Consider the following 17046-nt stretch of genomic DNA (forward strand, 5'->3'; position numbering starts at 1 on the left):
TGATTGAACTATTCGGGTGGTTATGAAGCTACGTGGAACTATGTGTTTGCTATTTGTGGATCTATGTGTTTGCTATTTGTGAAACTATGTGGAACTCCGTTTACTAATTAGTTGAAGTTCGTTTGAAATGTTCTATGCACTTCAAATTTGTTAATGTGTATGTGATGCCCAAGTTTAATTGTTTGAGATCTGTGATATTGTTGTCATATTTGTGAAAATTGTTATAATATTATTGTCATATTGAATTTGAAAAGAAGCAAGCAAATGAACTTAAATTCATAAAACACAGGACCCTACCGCCAAGGCCCCTGGCGGTAGGGTCAGACAGCCTACCGCCAGGGCAACTCAATTCTTCGTCACAGAACCGTTACACTGAAAAAACAAGACCTACCGCCAAGGCCCCTGGCGGTAGGGTCAGACAGCCTACCGCCAGGGCAACTCAATTCTTCGTTACAGAATCGTTACACTGAGACAGGCCCCTACCACCAGGTGCTCTGGCGGTAGGTTTGGACAGCCTACCGCCAGGCCTCCTGGCGGTAGGTACTTATCCACGTCAGCGCAGTCAAACGGCCGCCGTCCCCCTCCGCCGCACCCCTACTGCCATGGGACCTGGCGGTAGGCTATCTAACCCTACCGCCGTAGGCCCTGGCGGTAGCAAAAGGGTCAAATCTCGAAAAAAATTCCAACATGGGTCAGATCCTGAAATCCTTTCCAAAAAGGGTCAAAACACGAAATTCGGCCCCACCACGCCACCACCAAGTACAAGACGCAGTGCCGCAGTGCCAATCGCAGTTTGCCGCTAGCTGCTTGTGCAGTCAGGCACACCTGGACCTGGCTAGCTAGCTTCCTCAACTATCCTGCAGCTGCATGCATGCTGGTCATGGTCAGCCTGGTGCTACTGCTAGCTAGCTAGCTAGCCAGACATAGGTCGATCATGCGTGTTCCAGGGATGAAATAACTCTTGGCAGATTTAGGCCCCTCCCAATGCTCCACCTTGTACAGGTGCTAAGCCTTCCACGTAGGTAAAAAAATCTGATGTGGCAAGTTATTTAAAAGGAGAGAGATGAGTGTGGTGATCCCAAGAAAAAACAGTGCTAAACGCGTGAACCTAGGCAAAACATTTAAAAAAAGGAAGCCCACCAATACATGAAGAGCTTTAGTTGCTAAATCATTAAATGAAGCAAGCTTAGCAACCATAAGCTAAGCACCTATGCATTGGGAAGTATAGTTGCTAAGCTATTTAATGTGCTTAGCACCTCATCTAAGCATCCATGCATTGGCAGCAGCCTTAGGACTTAGGCTGGTCACAGTGGGGAGGAACTTAGGAGTAACATCACACACTCCAATATAACTTTGCTTATGTGGCACGTATTTAATGAAGAGAGAGGTGCTTGTGGTAACTAGCTAAGTTACCGGAACATCACACACTTCAAAAAACAATGAGTCTATAACCTAATAAATACATCGTTGCATGACACTACATAGATGTTCCTACCCACTATGAAGGTAGTAACATAGTCTAGGGAAGTGTGAAGTTACTAGCTTATGTTCTTGCCCATTGTGACCAGCCTTAGGTACATATATGTACACACACGCATCGCATGCACGCGCAGCTACTAGCGATATGGGCTTAAAGCTAGGCTAGCTAGAGAAGGAAGACAAATTTCATTTCATTTTTTGGGTCTAGGGTTTCGTGCACAATGATCCGTAGCTGTCAGTGCCCATCGATCGATCAGCCGACCGAGTGGCCAAAGGGATACGGGCGTACGTACGGGCTCGTGTGACTCCGTCTACCTACCCATCGCCATCGTTCGGACTCCTTGCTTGTTATGCATAGTGCAGCCATTAGACGTCAAGCGCTACACTGTATAGTGTAGCGCCTAACACTCAGGCGCTACACATTGACTTGGCAATTTTCAGGCATCAGAAACAGATGTTCGCGACAGTTAGTAAGTGCATGTGCAGCGCCTAGGCGCTGCACATTATGTATGTGGCGCCTAAATCAAAGGCGCTGCACTGTTCGGTGCGGGCCCAGGGATGCCACGCTGGTCAGAAGTGTAGCGCCTAAGTTCTAGGCGCTGCATAGTGTAGTGTGACACCTGGATGTCGGGCGCCACATAAAAGGGTCAATTGAGTGAATTTTTTTTCGAGACAGTTTAGTTTGTGAATTGATTTCGCCCTCAGGTCAAAACAGTGATTTCTGCCGCCAGCGAGCGGGCGAGAAGGGCGACCGGCACGTACGGCACGGGAGGATGATTGATGATGGCTACCCCGGCCCGCTCGGGAAGCTAGCCTAGGGAAGGCACCTGGTGGTGGTTGGCTTGGTTGCCGCATCTCTCCGCCAGGCCGCTCCGTCCGTCTGTTGGCGCCATCTCTTCCCCCTTTTTCCTCTGATTTTTTTTAATCGGAGGCAATTCATCGCTAATGTCTTCCTTTCTGAGAAATTACTTCCGCCGTGCACTACAATTTGGTTAGGAAGGAACAGAAAGATGGATACATTGCAATTCTTATTATTAAATCATGAATTTGGCAAACTACTTGGATACATACGTACGTGCGACGAAAAATCCCTCGTCGTGCACTCACACTACATACATACACAGTTTCGCAAAAAGAGTAAAAAAAAAAGACACTTACATACACAGATGCCGTGCTCCTGAGGATGGGACGAACGAGTACGAGACCATTAATATATGGCCCTTGGAGCCACGAAAGATCCAACCTAGCCGAACCTCCCAATCAATCAAAGTCTTCCACTTTGCACTTTTATATACTCCACTCCCTCCATCTCTAGTGACACGGAACTCCTAGAAAAAGCCTAGCTAGTTGACCCCATCGCATCGCTTTGTGTAGAAGAAAAGTATCGGTCGGGTCTACCCGTGACCTGGACACATGGTTAGGCGCACGGCAGGGGTCTGGCCTGGAACGGGTCTTGCCTGGAACTGGAAATGTTTCCAAATCTGCACGCGCACCACCTGCATGGGAGCGGATTCCAAGAGCATGTGACAGTGTAGTTAATTAGTTGGTGAAAGTCTCTTCTTATATCAGGTGAGATCGTACGCATATATTCGAACTTGGCATCTTCGTAGAGTACCATACGAATTTGTAGTTGTACTATTAATCATGGTCAAAACATAATAACGGTGGGCATTGTTTTCCTACCCTAGCCGCCGCCACCACCAGGCGACTAGGGCGAGGCACTTTTTCCTCCGATCTCCACCGGCCGGTGCGCTGGCCCCCTCTCCCTTCGACTGCTGCTCCGGCGGCCGGAGGAAGGGGGGACCCCGTTCCTCCGCTCTGTAGTTAGGTTTTGGATTTGTAGGTCGTGGTGCGTCGTTGGGATGGTGGGAGCGGCGCCCGGACGAATAAATCTGCCTCAACCCCACTCACACACTGACGGTGTCCTTCATGGCGGCGTCTCGGAGTTGATGGCATCGTGTCTCTGTCGGTCCCTCAGATCGACAGCGTTAGGGTTCATGGATGGCGTTGACGAGGCGGCGGCGGCAACTCCATCAGATGTGTCTCTCCTTCTGCTCTGTCCCCGTTGCTGTGGCGTTGTCTCCGACGTCATGGTGAAGCAGGGAGGTTTTGTCGTTCAGGAGTACGCGCAGGCGGTTCTCTACGCAAGTGACAGCTGGAAGATGGAGTATCTTTTGTTGGGTCTGTGGTCGAAGGCGGGCAGTTCTGGTTTCCTTCTCCGACGTCGTTGTCATGTGAGGGTGTCAGTTTTGAAGTTCGATGGCGTGTTCGGGGACATGTTGCCCCGGTCTGATTCTTTCAACGGCTATGGTTTTGCTTTTGGCGAACTACTTTGGAGGTCCGTAAAGCTGCTGATCAGCGATGGAGCCGCGTCGAGCTTGGACGAAGAGGTGATCTGTCTGTTTACTCTTTGGTGGCCGCTTCGGTGGTGTCAAAGGAAAGGGACAGGCGCTGGTATTTTGCATAGGATTTTCCTATCTTTTCAGTCATGTATGGTCGGTGCTTACGTGCCTTGTAACTTGATCTTTATTTTATATAAATGAGACACGTATTACCATGCAAAAAAAAACATAATAACGGTTAACGCAAATAAAACATAATGATGTTGTATGTATAACATCGTCAGCAACATATCAAATGGCCTCTTTCTTTCTCTCACCAGGGAACGTCTCTTGTGACAAAACCTCATTCGGCGGTGGCCGTTGTCGTCGTGAGAAAAACTTAAAATGGGCTAACCCCTGCAAATAATGGCTGTCGGGTATGAAAATGCCCTTTTCTTAAAAATTTCAAGAATAATCCCCATCTAACTAGAGAAATCAACACGATGTTGTCAACATGGGAAATGCTACTATTTGCACGAAATCCACAATGTATGGACATCGACGTCATAGTGGTGCCATTCTTTCGCGTCGCCAGAAATCTACGGCCATAAACCAATTAAATTTCCTTATAAAGTGAGCGCAAAATAGTATCAACATCAACATCATCCACTCACACCGTTGTCGTCCGTGTCAGTCCCTCATCGGAGAATCCTTGAATCCGTAGCTGATCCCCGTCGTTCTTTCTTTCTTGCGTAGTGCTTTCACGTTCCTTTTGCTTTCAAGTGGGATGCAGGCGTGACAAGCTAGCGGATAATACCCTAATACAAACACGATAGTATTAATTTTACGCAAGCAATAAGTTAAATTTTAACTAATCAATGAGTTTCGCGGGACGAAGCGAGCGGTCGCTTGCGCCCTTGCCTTCGACCTTACCGAGGCCCATACCCTGCTCACCCTAATGGAGGAGTGCGCGACATGAACATGACATCGTCCATGTAGTATGTTGAAGCTCTCTAGTCTACTTGAATACATGCATTTGTGCGACGATAGCCGTGCTCTATTATTATGTGTCCGCACAACATATAATGTCGATTTAAGCGTCCTGCCTCAATTATTTTCCTTTGGAGCCATGAAAGATTGAAAAAAGCTGCACCTCCCAAACAAGGTCTTCCACTTTGCACTTTTACACAGACCCATCTCTCATAAGGGCTTTGCTACATCTACGTAGAGTTTCTACGTAAACCTACGTAAAAGCTGACTTGTCAAGATTTAATTGGAAGAGAGATTTGCCCGGCCCCCACCCGCGAAAATCAGGGGGGGCGAGAGGATTAGATTAGAAGGGTTAAGTAACTTCACGTAGGTTGGTTACGTAGGTGTAGGATTATTGCTCTCATAATTGATGCCACGGCGGGATGACATGGCCAACCTAGAAAAAGCCTACTCCATCGCCTGAAGAATAGCATCTGGCCTGGTCTACTACGGGCTAATTGCAGAATTTCCTTTCGTCCTTTCTTACCCGTGACCTGGACGCATGGCAAGGGGTACGGAGGGTCTTGCCTGGACTGGAAATGTTTCCAAATCTGCGCGCGCACACACCTGTCGGACGGGAGTGGGTTCCAAGAACATGCCATGATTAATTAGTCGGTGAAATGTCGTGATATCAGGTGAGATCGTACACATATAAGGGCATGGCCAACGGTATGCCCCAAGGGTGATGCTCCACGGGCCAGCTAGGCTCGGATGCCAGCGTGTAGCAAAAGTCGATGCCCTGCAGAGACAGGTGGTTCTTCTGCAAGAGGCTGGCTCCTCAGGAGAGAGGTTGTGGTCCAACCAAAAAAAGTGAGGAGAGAGAGCCGCGTGCTGACAACAGGAAGCGCATCCTCGTGTGCATGTTGCCTCTTGCGAAGGATTTGATCTAAAATAATCTGGAAAGAGAGAGGATGGGTGGGCTTGAGAATTGAGATGGTGTGTGCTAATAAAAAGTTACGGCTGTAGGGTCCATCCAATAATAGCTTCAGATTTTAGCGTTGGGCGATTAAAACTCCATACCATAGCCTCACTCCTTTTGGTCTAGCTGGATGCACGGGGCAGCACCAACGTGCTGCCCCCATTGTACATGCCCTAATGCAACTTTCCATCTCCGTGACGAGAGAGCATCACGCGAGAGCTGGTGGTAAATTTAATCATGGGTATAATATGTACAACATCATCAATAACATTGGTAATACCGTGTAGAAGAGATCAAACGGCGCCTCCCTCTTTCTCTCTACCCCGAATGACTTTTCCTGCAAGGCAGGGAACATCTCTTGTTACAAGCCTCCCTTTGGTGGCCGGTGTTGTGACGGCGTTTAAAGGGAGTCGAGGAAGCTTTCAATGGGCTAACCGATGCGAATGCTTTTTACCTCTGTTTTTTTTCCGCAAAGAAATCTTATGCGAGCTTCGAATTTGAAAATCCCCCTTTTTTTGCTTTTATTTTTCACAAGCAATGCAGGCCTAGCAAGCAAACGGTCTGATGCAATCAACAGGGAAGATGCTACTATTTACTCCCTCCGTCCGGAAATACTTGTCGCACAAATAGATGAAATTGGATGTATCTAGAACTAAAATATGTCTAGATACATCCATTTCCCCGACGAGTATTTTCGGACGGAGGGAGTATTAGAAATCCAAAATGTGTCCATATCAACATCATAGCGGTGCCTTTCCTTCACGTCGACAGAAACCCACAACTAGAAATCAATTAGTTCTTCTCGTGACGGAAGCACAAGGACGCCTCTGCAATAACACCGTAAGAGCGACATTTTTCTGGTCGGTTAAGAACACAAAGGAGCACGGTTTTCTCCTTGAAGAAATAAAATAAAAAAGCAAGAGTAACATCGTTTAAATCCTCCAGCACGCAAGGGGGAAGAGTTGGTAGCCCACAAGTACGGGCAGGCTAATCCTCACCGTCGTATCGGCAACAAACGGCCCAGACCACCTGCGATCCCCAGCCCACCTCCCTCCCTTTCCTGTGTGCATGAGGGGTTGGAGAGGAGTAACTTGGTTCAGCGTCTGCCACCACCTCCTCTTCCTCATCACCATCCCTCCTCTTGCCCCAAACCATTCGTCGCCTCTTGACTCCGCCTCCGCCGGCAACTGGGCGAGTGCCTCTGACTCCGACGCGAGCTCTGCTCCTCACACTGCACTTGGCGCATGTGTGGGGTGGGGTGGGGCTGGTGCGATGTATGGAGGCTTGGTAGTGGACTATCCTATTTACCAATACCGCCAAATTGTTCACACCACACAAATACTCCGATCTTTTGGGATACATTAGCATTCCAAATGGCATTCCACGATCTTCTATCTCCACTCATCTCACCACTAGACTGCCCTATATCCTCTTCTTCTCCTTCAGGTTTAAAGCAAGGTTGCAGGTACTTTTTTGCAGGAAAAAAAAACACTCTTCTTGAAGTCCCACATCACAAAATCTCCCGTCCGAGAAGAAGGAATGTGAAGCCTTAGGATCTTCTTGTTCCTTCTCCAACTGTTTGATGTTCATCTTCTTCATCGCATAGCCACCCTCCGACCCAACCCAAACCGCCGCCTTCCATCCCCACGGCTGGTGGGTGCTACCGCGCACCGCCTCGCCGCACCGGCCTTTCCTCAACCTCTCCCGTCGCCGGCCACCCTTCTAAGCCCTGCCCCAATGAACATCTCCGGTGAAGCCCCCGCACCCCTACCCCCTGTTAAGTTTCTGACTCGCTCCCGCCGGCTACCGCCTACTCCCGCTCGTACACGACTTGTCCTCGCCCTGGCCGACACTCCTCACGCCGTCCCTGCCTTCGGCCTCGCGCTTCGCAGAAAAACGTCAGACGCCACAAATAAATCAGGTATTTGATGTTTAGCATACGCGTTTTTTCTTAGCAGTAACTCGAAGACCAGAACAGTAATCCCAATTAACGCTCTTACCATCATATAGATCCTCCAAAATAACTCCATTTTTTAGCAACTCCAGGGCATGCCATTAATCAGTGGCCTTTGGAGCCACTAAAGATCGAACCAAACAGCACCTCCCAATCAAAGTATTCCACTTTGCACTTTTATACTGTCCCATGCCACGGTGGTATGACATGGCCGGCCTCCTAGAAAAGCCTAGCTAGTTGACCCCATAACTTTGAAGAATGATACTATCGTCTACCAATTAGACCGTAGCATTCCCTCTTTGTTTTTCTAACCCATGGTTAAGGGTACGGCGGGGACCTGTCCCGGAAGGGGCCTTGGCTGGGACTGGAAATGTTCCCAAATCTGCACACACACGCACCAGCTGGACAGGAGTAGACTCCAAGAACATGTAATGTAATTAATTAGTTGGTGAAATGTCCTTATATCAGGTGAGGCCGTACACATACAATCCATCTTGGTGACAAGAGCATCCGACGAGTTGGAGGTAAATTAATCATGCCAAGAAATAACAGTTGTATATTCGCAAAAAATAAAATGAAAATAACAGTTGTATATTATAACATCACCAACTAGTTCGTATCAGATGGCCTCTCTCTTTCTCTCTGCCTTTTCCTCCAAGGCAGGGAACATCTCTCGTTAGTCCTTACACACCTCCTCCGGTGGCGGCCGCTATCGTCGTGAGAAAAAGGACTCGAGAGAGCCTAGCCCGATGCACGCTTCGGATTTGAAAGATTCCGTTCCAATTTTGTTTTCGCAAATAATGTTCAGCTAACGAGAAAAAGCGGATGGTGCATCCAACAAGGAAAACGCTACTACGTAGCACTATTTGCAAGGCATCCGAAACGTATCAGCACGTCGACATCGTAGCCGTGCCTTTCCTTCGCCGTCGACAGAGGCCTACGGCCAGAAATCAATTGATTCCACTTGTGACGGAATCCCAAGGACACCTCCGCAATAATACCCCGACGGCGACGTTTTTCTGGTCAGTTACAAACACGGTTTTCCCCTTGAAGAAAAATAATTTTTTTTAAAGAAGTGAGAGTAACACCGTTTAAATCCTCCAACGCCAGAGGCAGCCCACAGGTTCGGGCGGCCAGATCACGGCCGTTGGATCGGAGACGGACGGTCCGGATCGGCCGCGATCCCCAGCCCACCCCCCTGCCTTTCCTGTGTGCAGGTGGGGGGGTGGAGTAGGAGTAAATTGGGTTCGGCGTCGCCACCTCCCACCTCCTCTTCCTCGCCACCACTCCCTCCCCCGCCCCCCGCCCCCAACCCCATTCGCCGCCTCCCGATTCCTCCCCCGCCGGCCGCCGGGCGAGCGAGCGCCTCCGGCGACCGCGGCTCCGGCGCGGACCCTCGACGCCGGAGAGGGCGCGCGGGCGGTTGGGCGGGCGAGCGCGATGTACGGGAACGACAACTGGATCAACAGCTACCTGGACGCCATCCTCGACGCGGGGAAGGGCGCGGGCTCGGGGAGCGGCGGCGGCGGGGGCGGGGGCGGAGGGGACCGGCCCTCGCTCCTCCTCCGCGAGCGCGGCCACTTCTCCCCGGCGCGCTACTTCGTCGAGGAGGTCATCACCGGCTACGACGAGACCGACCTCTACAAGACGTGGTCCCGCGTACGTGATCGATGCGCCGCCCCGCCGGCGGCCCTGTTCCGGCGGGTGGATGGGTTCGCGGCCGTTTTTCTGATCGATCCGCGCTGGGTTGTGTGGTGGGTTGCAGGCGAACGCGATGCGGAGCCCGCAGGAGAGGAACACGCGGCTGGAGAACATGACCTGGAGGATCTGGAACCTCGCCAGGAAGAAGAAGGAGGTGCGCCTTTTTCGCTCTTGGTGGTTCGTTTCTTCCTTGGTGCTTTTGCCTGCTATCTCTGCACTTTTCTGACGCCTGCCGGGGCGTTGGCAATAATAATTCACTGATTATATATGCGTGCGTCGCGACGGTGAAAGCCGCGGATACAGTGAAGTGGAGCCGTGGGTTAGAGATTAGCATGGGTTTTTCCCCTCATCTAAGAAGGAAACACTAAAAGCTGGATTGATTGATGATCTTGATTAACACCAGGCTCTGTTCGGCTTCGACAGAATGCGAACACGCATCGATCTGTCTCCCTTCTCGATGGTCTCAACTATTCGGAAGCACCACTTGAATGTGGTAGCAATCCTACAACGTTAGGTAGATTCTTGTCTCATCTGATTATGTCATAACGCGCTTGTCAAATTGTGTGCACACTGCACTGTGGGGGAAATTTTTGTGTTCCCTCACCACTGTCACACCTGGTTTCTGGCTCTTCATCTCTTTCCATGGTTACTTTGTCAGTTTACCAAATGCCGCTCGATAAAGTGGTGCCATCTGAAAGAAGCTAGTGTGGACATCATATATGCTGGGATCTACAAATAATCAGTATCTATTGGTTGCACGGACACTGGAGTTGAGCATGTTGCGCTGCAGATATTTGTACTGAGCAATCGTTCAAATGCAGTCTATTTTTGTCTCCGGTGGTAACAGGTCAAATATATGTCCAATGCAGCAAGAGAGATGGTCGAACACTAGCATTACAGTATTATAGAATTAGTTGGATAGATCGAGCAACATGTGTGTTCAACCACTGCTGGAATGACGGAAAACATAAATGGTGCTGAACTGCTGATGTTGGAAGAATTTACTTTTCCTTTGGCGAAAAATGCAACACTCATGTATCTAAGTTTTTAATAGAATGTGGCCTAGGTGGTGTTCTGCAGTGCATCCAGGAAGGGACCATTTTCAAATAGGTAATGCTATGTAGAGAAGTACGCTGAACATCTGGGTTTAGGAGTATTTTCAGATCCATCTAGGTTGTTTCAGCCTTCCAGACACTGAAATAGCAGTAGCCTTGCATGCTCGTCTAAGAAAATTTCGCCATAGGTCCTCAAAGGATTTCTTTGGTTTGCACAGGAATCCTGCATTTTGCAATTTCTTTTCAAGCCCCATTTTCGGATACATCCGCATTCAACTCTAGTCCATTATCCATTCACTCTCTAATATAGCTGATGAAATGTTTGTCTTATGTGTGTGAGAAAAAAATAACCGGAACCATACATACTTACAAAGTCATTCATAGATTGGTACTACCAAACTCACATATCTTGATTGAAACATCAACATTCTAGAACCCTTCATAATACACCTGTCCTTTTCCTGATAAGGAAGCAGATTCGTGGAGCTATCCATTGACACCTGCAAATCAACCATCCGGTCTTTCCCGAATTTCTTCTCAAGCTCTATTAGCGATTTCCATTCGCCTCCTCTTAAGCTTCTCAGTGATAAACACACTCAAACGATAGTATTGTTATTAGAGGAACTGCTCAAATTAAGAAGAGGTGAATTAATCAATAAGGAGATCTATGCTGAGGCAAGGGAACTGCTGGATACAACTGATTTATGGTAAAACTGAATGTATGTAAACCCGTCTATAAAATCTGCAGGAAAAAGGTGACTGGGGGGTCCTCCTGTTGTCAGGCACTCTTTCGTACATTGTTAGTAAACTGTTCATACACCAAGCTGTTTAGAATGGGCTTTCTCTTCATTCAAAAGAAACTTAGTCACACCATAAAAGTAAGTTTTTTCTTGCATTGAGCATTCTATGTCGTTTTCCTCCTAATCCGATCCACGCCGATACAAAAAAAGGCTTTTCGCAGTTCAATTTTAGTGTCAGAATTTCACTCTTGTTCAATAATTACATTCTTACACACATTTGTGCTTTATAATTCCATATTCCGCATCCCTTCTTGCTACCTAATTGTTCTGGTACTCAGGTTGAGGATGCCAAACGGTTAAAACGTCGGTTAGGGACAGAGAAGCCACGGACTGATGCTACTGCAGAAATGTCTGAAGATCTCTTTGAAGGAGAAAAAGGCGAGGATGCTGGTGATGCATCTGTTGCCTATGGTGACAGCTCAGCTGGGAACACACCTAGGATCAGTGCCGTTGACAAGCTATACATAGTATTGATCAGGTACGGAATAGCTCTTACCGTCATATTGTATTTTTTAGGCAAATTGTGCAATTGTAAGGAAACTACTCCCTCCGTCCCAAAGTAAGTGTCTCAACTTTGTACTAGCTTTAGCTTTAGTACAAAGTTGTACTAGAGTTGAGACACTTATTTTGAGACGGAGGGAGTACATGTTAATCACCAGTTCATCTCCAAGAGATTAATTAGTTCATTATGCACTGAACTATTATTCACATGAGGTGCAAATAACCTCACAGTTAGTGGGGAAGATCTTTATTCTGCTACCTGTATGCTGTACATGATTGTGCACCAAGGCTTCTGCAACACCATTCTTTAGAAAATAGATGATGAATGATGATCTAAAAACACCACCATTCACGTATTTAGCCTACTTACTGGTAATCAAACCTTTTAGACTCAGAACCGGTGGGATCATCTCTTGCAGTCTTGCTTTTATTCCCTACTTTGTTATATATATGATGCAATTTGCAGGTGCTGGAATTTTGTGTTAAAATGAAGCATCCGTTTAATTCCTTTGTGATGTATTATACTGCAGCCTTCATGGCCTGGTTCGTGGTGAGAACTTGGAGCTTGGCCGGGATTCAGATACTAGTGGGCAGGTATTGTTGCTGAATATACTTGTGTAATTAAGTACAAGTATTCTCCAGCATGAATAACTGTAACTTTATCCTTTAGTTAATCGGGGGTAGCTATTAATTCTATTTGATCATCTAAATATGCCAGCAACAGAACTGATCATATAATGATATAATTTCACTTGCTACATTGTGTTGGTTAATAGGTCAAATATGTTGTGGAACTTGCTAAAGCATTGAGTTCATGCCCTGGAGTATACCGGGTTGATCTGTTGACGAGGCAAATATTAGCACCTAATTATGATCGTGGATATGGTGAACCGTCAGAGACACTGGTACCAACAAGCTTCAAGAATCTTAAACAGGAAAGAGGAGAGAACAGTGGTGCATATATCACCCGAATACCATTTGGACCGAAAGACAAGTATCTAGCTAAAGAACATCTCTGGCCTTACGTGCAAGAATTTGTTGATGGTGCACTCAGTCATATAGTGCACATGTCAAAGATCATAGGTGAAGAAATCGGCTGTGGACATCCAATGTGGCCTGCTGTGATTCATGGTCATTATGCCAGTGCAGGAGTTGCTGCTGCTCTGATATCTGGAGCACTTAACGTTCACATGGTATTTACTGGGCATTTTCTTGGGAAAGACAAGTTGGAAGGGCTTCTCAAGCAAGGGAGACAGACAAGGGAAGAAATAAATATGACATACAAAATAATGCGCCGAATTGAAGCAGAAGAACTATCTCTTGATGCATCTGAAATAGTAATTGCAAGTACTAGACAAGAGATAGAAGAGCAATGGAATTTGTATGATGGTTTTGAGGTCATGCTTGCAAGGAAGCTTCGTGCGAGAGTCAAGCGTGGTGCTAATTGCTATGGACGTTACATGCCTCGTATGGTTGTGAGTATACTGTACACATCCTAACTCTGATTCTTATTTCCGTTACCATAATAATTACTGTTAATTGTGGTGGAATTATTGTTCGAGAAATTGTGGCGAATCATTTTATAGTTGGGCAGTTAGCAACTTAGCATCAGCCGTCGTTGCTGTCAGTATTTGCTCTAGCATTTTCATATTCTTAATTTTCTATTCCTTGCTCTGCAGATAATTCCTCCAGGTGTTGAATTTGGCCATATGATTCATGAATTTGATATGGAAGGCGAGGAAGATAGCCATTCCCCAGCCTCTGAAGATCCGCCTATTTGGTCTGAGGTGGCTACGTTCTCCTGAGATTTGTCGATGCAATATTCACTTACTAGTTACATACACTTTTTAATTAACAGTTACTAATTCATATTCGTTTATGCCTGTTTATCCTGCGTTTTGTTTATGCACTGATAATTTGTACACGATGACAGATAATGCGGTTCTTCACAAATCCTAGGAAACCTTTGATTCTGGCTGTTGCTCGTCCATACCCTGAAAAGAATATTACAACACTTGTGAAAGCTTTTGGTGAATGCAGACCATTGAGGGAGCTTGCTAACCTAGTAAGCTAAAAAAAACTTGATTATGATGTTCTGTATATATGGTATTTCAATATCATAAGTGTAATTAATTGAGTTCAATAGCTGTTATGTAAAATGCTTTTAGCACTATTTTGTACTAACCTTTTGATGTTGTGTTCCAGACACTGATTATGGGTAACCGTGAAGCTATTTCCAAAATGAGTAATATGAGTGCAGCTGTTTTGACATCAGTACTTACATTGATTGATGAATATGATTTGTATGGTCAAGTGGCATACCCAAAGCATCACAAACACTCGGAAGTTCTTGATATTTATCGTTTAGCAGCGAGAACAAAGGTATGATGTTTCTGAGCATAGCAAACAGTTGGTGCCATTCTTTCCCTTGTTTTAAATATCCAGCTTCTGAAGTGTTCATGTTTAATTCTCCATCTATTTTGATCTGTTTCTGGTAAGAAAATCCCTCACGGTTAAGTAAATTAAATTATTCAAATGGCTGAAGGTCTTAATATCTGATCCTCTGAAGTTACTTACAGCAATAACTTTTTATGTTAGGTAGATTTATTACCAGTTATACTTTAGCACTTATATCATGTACTATTTGTGTTGATGCTGATCGTCCATTGAACATATGCAGGGTGCTTTTGTAAATGTAGCTTACTTTGAACAATTCGGTGTCACCTTGATAGAGGTAATAATCAGTGAAATTTAAATTTAGTTTTGTAGTTGCTACCATTTATGCATTTTAATTATCTCCAATCTGTTCTTTGTAAGAGCAGGCTGCCATGCATGGTTTACCTGTAATTGCAACAAAAAATGGAGCTCCTGTTGAAATTCACCAGGTTCTTGCATCACATTAACTTGATTTAACATGGAAAATCATATCAATTTGTGGCTGTAATGAAGATTCACATGCTCATTTCCGGTGATCTTTGATGCAGGTGTTGGACAACGGCCTCCTTGTTGATCCCCACGATCAGCATGCAATTGCAGATGCACTCTATAAGCTTCTTTCTGACAAGCAACTCTGGTCAAGATGTAGAGAAAATGGGCTGAAAAATATACACCGGTTTTCTTGGCCTGAACATTGCAAGAATTACTTGTCGAGGATATTAACTCTTAGCCCAAGATACCCTTCTTTTCCGAGCAATGAAGACCAGTTTAAGGCACCTATCAAGGGAAGGAAGTGTATCATCGTTATTGCCGTAGACTCTGCCAGTAAGAAAGATCTGGTCTGTATCATAAAAAATTCTATTGAGGCTACACGGAAAGAAACGTTGTCAGGTTCAACAGGTTTTGTGTTGTCGACTTCCCTGACAATGTCAGAGATACATTCCCTATTAATATCTGCAGGCATGGCTCCTACAGATTTTGATGCTTTCATATGCAATAGTGGGAGTGATTTATTTTACCCTTCGCGGGCTGGTGATTCACCAAGCACTTCCCGTGTGACATTTTCATTAGACCGTAATTACCAGTCTCATATCGAGTATCGTTGGGGAGGAGAAGGTTTAAGGAAGTACCTAGTGAAGTGGGCTTCCTCGATAGTAGAAAGAAGGGGAAGAACTGAAAAACAAGTCATTTTTGAAGATGCAGAGCACTCCTCAACAAGTTGCCTTGCATTTAGAGTGGTCAATCCAAATTATGTAAGCCTTCCATTTCAAAATCTTATGGCAGTTGGTTGGCATTTTGCTTGTATATGCATTCCATGGTCTGTTTAAGTCCATTGTTTTATAGGCAGTCCTTTATGCAAGCTTTCTAATTATCATTCACATATTGTTTTGCAGTTACCTCCTTTGAAGGAGCTGCAAAAGTTGATGAGAATCCAGTCACTGCGTTGCCATGCTCTTTATAACCACAGTGCTACCAGGCTATCTGTAATTCCAATTCATGCATCACGGTCCCAGGCTCTAAGGTTTTCTTCGATTTCCTTACTTCATGCGTTTACCACATCGTGAACTTCTTGTGTACACTATTTGCAGTATTGCTGGGTGGAAAAGGTTTTTTAAAAATTGCGGCTTAAAATGTGGATCTAGCCTTATCGATTTGTTGTGCACGGATAATCATCTGTATTTCCATAGAAGATTAGACATATCTGTCGAGGAAAAACATTACTCCTTTCATTTATTTAAGAATTCCAGCTAGAGCAGCATCACAAACTCATAGATGATGTTTAACTCAAAATGGAGGAACTCCAGTGCTATAGATAGACTCATGCATATTTGAGTTAGATTATCCTTAGCCTGTCTGATTTTTGAAGAACAAGGAATGCACACTATATGCTGTTTATGCCAAATATTTGCTGCTGTCTAAAAGAAATCAGAGGCTAGTCGAATTACCTTTTTTGCGTTTGATTCCCATATGCACCTACCTAGTAGTAACAAAAATTCCTGTTCTTCTATAGGTACTTGTCTGTTCGTTGGGGCATAGAGTTGCGAAACGTCGTGATTCTTGTCGGTGAAAGCGGCGACTCAGATTACGAAGAGCTGTTTGGAGGCCTTCACAAGACGATCGTCCTGAAGGGCGAGTTCAACACGCCCGCAAACAGGATCCACACGGTCAGGCGGTACCCGCTACAGGACGTCATCGCGCTCGATTGCTCGAACATCATCGGGGTCGAGGGCTGCAGCGCCGATGACCTGACGCCTACCCTGAAGGCGCTCGGCATACCGACAAAGTGACAGATAGCCATATAATTTTTGCCCTTTTTTCTTTATACGATGAGAGGACCGGACAATACACGAATATAGCAAATATATACTACCATCGTTTCCATGCTCGATGGAAATACCGATTTTGCCTGCAAGCCGTGTGTTGTGGTGTTGTGTGCGCTCTGTCACCTGAGCTGTGAATAACAACATTCCGATCGTGTTTCCGTCGAGACCGGCCCTGTCATGTGGGAATTCTGGAACGAATATCGAATCAGGAACAGGAGGAAGAAATCTGTTGAGCGCTTGAAGTGTTGTTAACAGAACATTTTAAGGAATTCTGTGATGAACAACGGATCCAGAAGAGGAAGAGATCTGTTTGAGCGCTTTAACTGCTGTTAGGGCATCTCCAGCCGTTGAGCCCCCCAGGAGGCATTTTTTCGCCGCCTGGGGGGCTGCCGCGATAATTTTAGCCTGGGTCTCAAAAACTTTCCACTCGTTGCCCCCCTCACCCCCTCCTCTGTCTCTCCTCTGCTCGGCCATGGAGGTGGAGGCGGCATGGCCCTGTTCCTCTTCCTTCTCTCCACCCAACCTCG

General features: G+C 46.1%; 1 protein-coding gene across 1 annotated transcript; it reads left to right on the top strand.

Annotated features, from left to right (window-relative positions):
- Positions 1 to 8998: 8998 nt before the first annotated feature.
- Positions 8999 to 16608, top strand: LOC543405 (probable sucrose-phosphate synthase 3). The gene is made up of 13 exons (XM_044580800.1): positions 8999 to 9361; positions 9468 to 9557; positions 11537 to 11736; positions 12290 to 12353; positions 12536 to 13234; positions 13439 to 13546; positions 13693 to 13824; positions 13965 to 14141; positions 14440 to 14493; positions 14582 to 14644; positions 14744 to 15448; positions 15590 to 15717; positions 16207 to 16608. Exons 1-13 carry the CDS (start codon positions 9143 to 9145, stop codon positions 16481 to 16483), a joined length of 2916 nt encoding a protein of 971 aa, XP_044436735.1. The 5' UTR covers positions 8999 to 9142; the 3' UTR covers positions 16484 to 16608.
- The last annotated feature ends 438 nt before the right edge of the window (positions 16609 to 17046 follow it).

Source organism: Triticum aestivum, chromosome 7B, assembly GCF_018294505.1.
Source record: "Triticum aestivum cultivar Chinese Spring chromosome 7B, IWGSC CS RefSeq v2.1, whole genome shotgun sequence".
Classification (NCBI taxonomy): domain Eukaryota; kingdom Viridiplantae; phylum Streptophyta; class Magnoliopsida; order Poales; family Poaceae; genus Triticum; species Triticum aestivum.

What these genes read in the sequence shown, in the direction of transcription:
- LOC543405 (XM_044580800.1), top strand. Translation starts at nt 9,143, where the DNA reads ATGTACGGGAACGACAACTGGATCAACAGCTACCTGGACGCCATCCTC. An exon ending in TGAGGGAGCTTGCTAACCTA is followed by an intron (nt 13,825 to 13,964) that starts GTAAGCTAAAAA and finishes GTTGTGTTCCAG; the next exon opens with ACACTGATTATGGGTAACCG. An exon ending in TCACGGTCCCAGGCTCTAAG is followed by an intron (nt 15,718 to 16,206) that starts GTTTTCTTCGAT and finishes GTTCTTCTATAG; the next exon opens with GTACTTGTCTGTTCGTTGGG.